Source organism: Buceros rhinoceros, unplaced genomic scaffold (assembly GCF_000710305.1).
Source record: "Buceros rhinoceros silvestris isolate BGI_N320 unplaced genomic scaffold, ASM71030v1 scaffold5026, whole genome shotgun sequence".
Lineage (NCBI taxonomy): Eukaryota > Metazoa > Chordata > Aves > Bucerotiformes > Bucerotidae > Buceros > Buceros rhinoceros.
The window spans coordinates 75,267-81,852 of NW_010415683.1; the positions used below are offsets into that span (position 1 = coordinate 75,267).

At 44.7% G+C, this 6,586-nt stretch overlaps 1 protein-coding gene across 1 annotated transcript in view; it reads right to left on the reverse strand.

Moving 5' to 3' along the window:
- LOC104494632 (myosin regulatory light chain 2B, cardiac muscle isoform) overlaps positions 1 to 2,168 on the reverse strand; it is a 21,913-nt gene extending 19,745 nt beyond the window's left edge. The window contains exon 1 of the mRNA XM_010137495.1: positions 1,986 to 2,168. Coding sequence (XP_010135797.1) covers positions 1,986 to 1,988 — 3 coding nt within the window. The 5' untranslated portion in view covers positions 1,989 to 2,168. The remainder of the gene's footprint in view (positions 1 to 1,985) is intronic.
- Between the last annotated feature and the right edge of the window lie 4,418 nt (positions 2,169 to 6,586).

The window sequence follows — 6,586 nt, forward strand, 5'->3', positions numbered from 1 at the left end:
CAGGAATGCAATCTATTGCGGTACGCGGTTCCCTTCAGCCCACAGAGTTTGCTATAAGAAATCACCTGCACTGAATAAACACAGGAATGTTTTGGGAATAAGAAAAAGGCTTCTCCCTCTTTCCTTCTGCCTCCCTCTTCCCCTCCTTCTCTCCATCAGCACAGAGCACGCGGGGAGACATCAGAGACCCAACTTCACTGAAATTCCCTGGAATTAACAGAGAGCCGTAGACAGTTCTCAGAACTCCACTCCACAGCACTTGTGTGGTCTGCTCTTGTTAGAAAAATTATCTCCCTGAACCCTGCCTCTCTCACTCTCGTCAGCCCTGGATGTCAGAGCCTAGTAGCACTGGCTGACTTGTAATTATTTTTTACTATGCTGCTTTGTCTGCACTAATCCTTTGAAAGTAGCTTTACTGCACATCTGAAATATTATGATGCTATAAAACCTCTGTAATATTTATAAATCCCTTAAGACATCATAAAGAGAGAAAAAAACCTCCCCACAGAGTTCATCTAGCATAATTACATATACATTTCCCTCTGATTAATAAAAAATGATCACTTCCTTATGTAAAGATATTCTTCAGCTTTCTTTCATTAAGGCTATTTTTTTTCTTTCCATTTTAAATCTGTTTCATGTGTCCCTGTATAGTAAGGTACCTCAGAAGATATTTTCCCAAAACAAAAGGCACAATGAAAAGAACCACCACAGAGAAATGTCAGTTGAACTGGGAGTGAGGAGACAGGATAGTCTCTCACTATATTTTCACATCTCCTAACTTAAGCAATTTCACCACAGAACGTCCTGAAATAATCTTCAGACATCAAGCGGTGTAGTGTGTCATCGAACTAAACAGGTGGGGAGAAAAAGGGTAAATAAATTTTTTTAAAAGAAGGGGAAAAGCAAACCTAAGACCCAGTGCTTGTCCCCCACCCCAGAAAAGGGCTGATTTAGACTTTAGTGAAGCTGGTTAAAGGGAAACCTGTAAATCCGCAATCGAAGAAGCACAATCAGGACAAGGCACTGCTTATTTCTAAAACACTGCTGAAGAACTCGGTTAGTGGCTCGTGTGCTCAGTGCGAAACCAGTGACACTGGGCTTGTGCCGACTGAAACTGCACCTAGATTTGTGCGTGGACTTTAGAAATTCCTTTGAACATGGTTTTATCCTGCTCAGAACAGCACTTGGATCACATTCATCACCTGCTTATATGGGATCAGGTTTGAACTAAGCTTTGAGAAAGCTTTTCCTAAACAACTCCCTCTCCAGTGTTCTCCAGAAGCAAATATTCCATTGCCTCAGGGAGGCACTGGGCAGCATTACTTTAAGACAGCCTGGAAAGGATCTGCAGAAAAGGAGAAAAATAAGGAGAGAGAAAATCACCAGCTTTTTTTTTTTTCTTTAATACCATTGTAGTCATTCCTCTGAATTTGCAGAAGACAAAATCTGCCCACTGCTCCTTAGGCAGGAGTTCTTTGCTCCTTGGAATCACATCAAACACACCTTTGGGGCAGGGGCCACTGCTGGAGTCCCAGAGCCAAAAACCAACAGTGAGCAGAGCAAAGACAAGACACAGTCACTTCTGCAGCACTTCCTACCTCTCCCCCAGTCTCAAGAGCAGCAGTTACAGAGATCTCCCTTCCCCTCACTCCCCATCGCACCACAGCAGACCCGAGCACTAATTACCACCAGCCACGGCACTCATTGCTGCCCCAGTGTACTGGCTTTGGAAAGCGCTGTGCGAGCCCTTCCCCTCAGCAAGTGCATCGATGTTCCCTACCTTACTCATTTGCTCAACACATGCAGAAAAGTCCCTGGAAGTTCACAGCTCGCTCTGTGGGAAATATCTTCATTCTGGATGTGATACTAGTATGAGATTTCGCAGGGTCCAGAGTGATCATTACTTCTCTGTTTGAATTGTTAGAGTGGGAAGAAACACAGACGAAGATAAACAGACAGACATGGGAAAGAATAAAACCTACCATACTGCTGCTGCTCCTTCCACCCCTTCTCTGCCAACTAGTCAGCCGGCAAACACAACGCCAATTGTCTCTTTATATAGTGGCACGAAGGAATAAAAATATGCTGCGCCAAGTTTAGACAATAGATGTAAGGTTGGAAAAGTGCAGTAATTGGATCCCAATACCATTCCAAGCATCTGTTCCATGCACGGCTTCTGCTTTCACAGAAATAATGCCGCAGATAAGTAGAGCAGGCAGTTGGGATACAATCGTACAGCACTTGCAATCAGCTGGAGCTGAAGGGGCTTTCCCATGTATTTCTAAATAATGAACACTGGGCAGTAAAGAGATTTTAAGTGGACATGGCATCCTGAAAAAGCAGAAAGAGAAACACGCTCCTAGAGAAAATGCAGAGGAAAATAGCAATAAACCCAGGCCACGGTGATGTCTGGTAGCTCCAGAGTCTGGTGCATGTGTTCAGAGCTCCAGAGGAATGACCAAGGCTCTGCATAGGTGCATCTGTAACTGGGAGGTGTGCTGGAAAAGTGCTGCTCAGAGATGGCAATAAAGTGACTCAGATCAGGTCTGTTTTTCCTGAATCTATCACACGTGACTGAAGTCCAGGGGCCAGATCTCAAGCTACTGCAAATTGATGGAGAGTCACGGACTTCAAAGCATGAAAAAGGAGATGAGTAGTAATGAAGATAGTGTTGAGAGAAGGAGAAAACAGAAGGCAACATAGGAACGATGAGGGCTGTGCCTCCCAGGGAATGCTCGCGGACATTAGTGCATACGCATTCCATCCGATTCATAAAACACGCCTGGCATTATCACAACAGGCCGAAACGTTGGCCAGTACCAAATGGCATAATAGCACGGACAAGAAGTCGTATTTCCTACAGGTCTGTTCTGTGTCCGTGAGGGTATCTCTACGGGAACACCAGTGCATTAAAAACGGCAGCAGCAATCGGTTTTTCAGGATCATAGAGTAGCATCTGAAATACTTGTCTGCATCAGTCACACTGAACTTGAGTCACGGAACGGCTTAACCGAAGCACTGAGCTTTGCGGCAGGCGTACGCCTGAGTATCCAGCTGAACACAAGGGCCTTGTTCTTTCTCCCGGTCCAGTCCCTTGCAGTGCTGTCATCTCTAATCTTAGATCTGACTGCATGCTCTTCAGGGCAAGGACTGTTTTAGCTGTCATGAAGTACCTTGAACACCTACAGGGATAATTAATTAATAAATAAGCGTAATACCATTCATCTGGCTTTAGTGAAATTGTCGTGGATACAAGCTGGAAATCAGCCCAGCGTTCATCATTCTGCCTTCAGTGATGTTAGACCAATACCTGGTGTAACACAGCATAAAAATAACCCCCTCTGTCCATCCGCCTGTGCCCGCCGGCTGGACAGCAGAGCCTACTTTGCATACGAGATCGAGTCTGGGAATCTGAAAAACCTCAAGATCAGGTTTTTAAGGAAAGCTTTACGTAATTTCAAAGGTTCACTGTGATAAAGACTTAGCATATTCACTGGATTACGTCCTGATTCAGCAGAGCTGTTAAGCACCCGCTTAACTTTAAGGAAGGAATGGTCCCACTGAAATCAGTTTGGCAGCTCACGTACAGTTAGGAATATGGTTACTTGCTCTAATCCCAGTGAGAGCCAGGAGAGCGGCAGCATTGTCCCTGAGCTCCCTGGGCCCAAGAATCCATCCTGCGAAATCCGTGTCCTGTTTGGAAGCTCACCTTTTCATCCCGCCATTTCACCAGTTTGTCCTAACAGCTCTGTTAGCAGATGTTTCATGATGATTCTTTGGGAGGTTTGTTTTCTCTTACCTCGTATATCATCCATCATCATTATTAGCATCAATTTGCTCTTGAGTTTTCTAGCTTGATCTGCAGGCTTTTTCCAATAGTGTTTGTGTTTTTTACATTGATCTTTGTCTTTTCACAGAATTTCAATATTAAATGGATTCTTCCAAGCTGTTTTTAAATGACATGACATGTTAGGATAAAACCCACACACTACTGTGTGCTTGCAATGCACATGTCCTGGGAGACCAGAACCCTCTCTGCTCAGTCTGTAAAACAAATCCACAGAGGAATTAGGAGAGACGTACATCTTGGCTTTAAAGGTCTGCTTGCTTCTCCAACTGCCTCCAAATTATAGAAAGGCTCCAGACTGGAGAGGGGAGGGAGAGAAGGGGGGAATAACATAAGGACTGAAAAAGAAAGGCTTGAATTTAATTGCCCTAAAAATTTCAATCATTCAATCTGGTAATTAGAGAGCTGGCTGATTCAGAAGGCAATTTCATTTGGAAAAAAAAAGAAGAACCCAACAAGATAATTGATGCTAAGTGAATATTTTACCTGAAATATTAAATACCAAACTTAAGACTGCCTCCAGGGCCCTTTCTGCTACCCCTTTTTGATCTGTCTTTCTACTTCTTTGTATTTTCCTCTCACATGACTCAACAGAGCAGGACACTCCTTCAGAGAATCAGATTGTCTCAGGGACAGGTTTATTTGAACTCTCTGTGCTGTGAAGGAGACAACATAATGATTTATTAGTAAAGAAAATAATAACAGGAAATCTCCTGAGATCCAGCCTGGCTGCAAATCTCAGTGCGATTTTCCAGTGTTGACTCTCCGTGCGTGTCTGTCTGTAAGCAAGGTTCGGTGTCTGTCCTACCAAGGGTACCAGCTTTATGAGCTTACCAAGAATAGGGTAACAGCTTTCTTTGTGAACTTAACAACACTTACCAGAACATTTCATGTTTAATTCTGGACTCTCTGATGCTGCAAAATGATACTTAAAGGTCGCTTGCTGCAGTCATGCAGCGCGCTGTGGCTGTCAGTGTCACGGGGGTCTGATTGCACAGATCTCTTTGCCGGGTGGAGAGCAGAGCTGGTTTGCTGCACACTGTTCTGAAGTAACTGCTAATTCTCTAATGTTTAATAGCCTGATGAACAAGGATAGCATCTCATACACATCTTAAAGGAATGCTGAATGCCTGGAAATGAAGCAGGTATTAACTTACGCTCCATGATAAAGGAAATGCATGGGACACACGCTGGATTCTGATACCATGTGCTGTTCTCGCTGCTCAGCCGTGTGCCTTTTCACCCAAAATGCTACGCGCTGTTCCTGTTAGCAATATTACATTTTAATCTTAAAACACCTTTTTAAGTGAGATTCCACCTCAGGAAGACCACGTCGAATATATTCAGGTGTCTTTGCAACTTCCATCTTTGACACTGGTCATGACGATGTTCCTGATCCATGCAACACTCACAATCTAAAAAGACGCAGATGACAGGACTTAGTGGCAATCCTTGCAGGGAGATGGGATGCCAGATGGGATGTGGCCTTTTCTCCTAGGTCAGTGGGGACAGAAAAAAGCCGCTGAGGGTGAATATGTTACATAGGCAATGTGTAATCCTACGCAGGCCATTGCAGACAGTTTTGAGACCAACTTTGCACCACAAGACTATACCACTTCTTCTGCACCCAGGAAATTATCCTTCACATCTTCGAGTGGCCAGTCTTCAAAAGAAGACGTGACAGTTACCATCTGGGGAACTGAAACCTTCCACATGCTGCCAATAGGTAGGAACAATCCTCAAACCCTGAGAAGAGATGTATCCCGGCCTTCACAGCAAAGGACTCCACTTCCTGTGCACTGACCAGGCTCGCTTGCTCTGTCTGATCTCTAACTGGGTAAAGACGAGGCCAGTCCTTATCTAAAAATAGGACTTGTGTGAGTCCTATCCTGGCACTTGGCACTCTGGCAAAATGCACCTTGTGGAATGGACAGCTACTACTATTCCCTGGCCATGCCATCTGTTCTCTCATTGCTGACGTGCTCCTAACATCCTCCAAGTCACATTCTGTAGGCGGGGAGCAGATCTACCCAGTGATTAATCCAAATGTAAATACGAACTAAAAGCAAAGCAGCAAACCAAAGCATCGTCTTGCAGGTCCCGGCAGGTGTGAAAACCATGGAGCAGCAGTATAGACCAAGCGCCTCTCAAGTGAGAACACCAGCAAAGCCACCAGCTGAGGTGGATTTCAAGCCCTCCAGAGAAAATTAGCAACTTCCCTTGGACCACCCACTTTTCCTTAATCACCTTAAATTAATGAGGACCTCCCCTTCTTTTCCGAGCCGTGATGATTCTCTTTTCTTTTCTCCCTACAGCAGTTTTCATAGCAGCTGATTAAATTCTTGATACAGAGGACAGGTTACCCTGTGCTGCTCAAGAAACCCATTGGCTAAGCTTGGTCTGGCTACTGTATTTTGGAGCCTGGCAACATGGTGAGCCTCAGGGATGTTAATTTTATGGTCACTGTATATTATATGGTCACTCCTACAGTTCAGGTAGAGAAAGGAGTTATTACCGATCCCCCTGCAAATTCTGAATAAATTAAGCAGTGCAAATCCCATGGAGAATCTTCCCTCTCTGCGGAGCAGAGACACGGGCACCTCTCTGGAAACAGCCAGAGCTGCTGTAACTGTTAATTAAGTTCTGTGCGTTTGCTGTTCAGGACATAGAATCCAAACCTCCCTCTCTCCTTCTCTGACTTACCGCCCCCCCCCCCACCCCCCCCAGCAACCATCA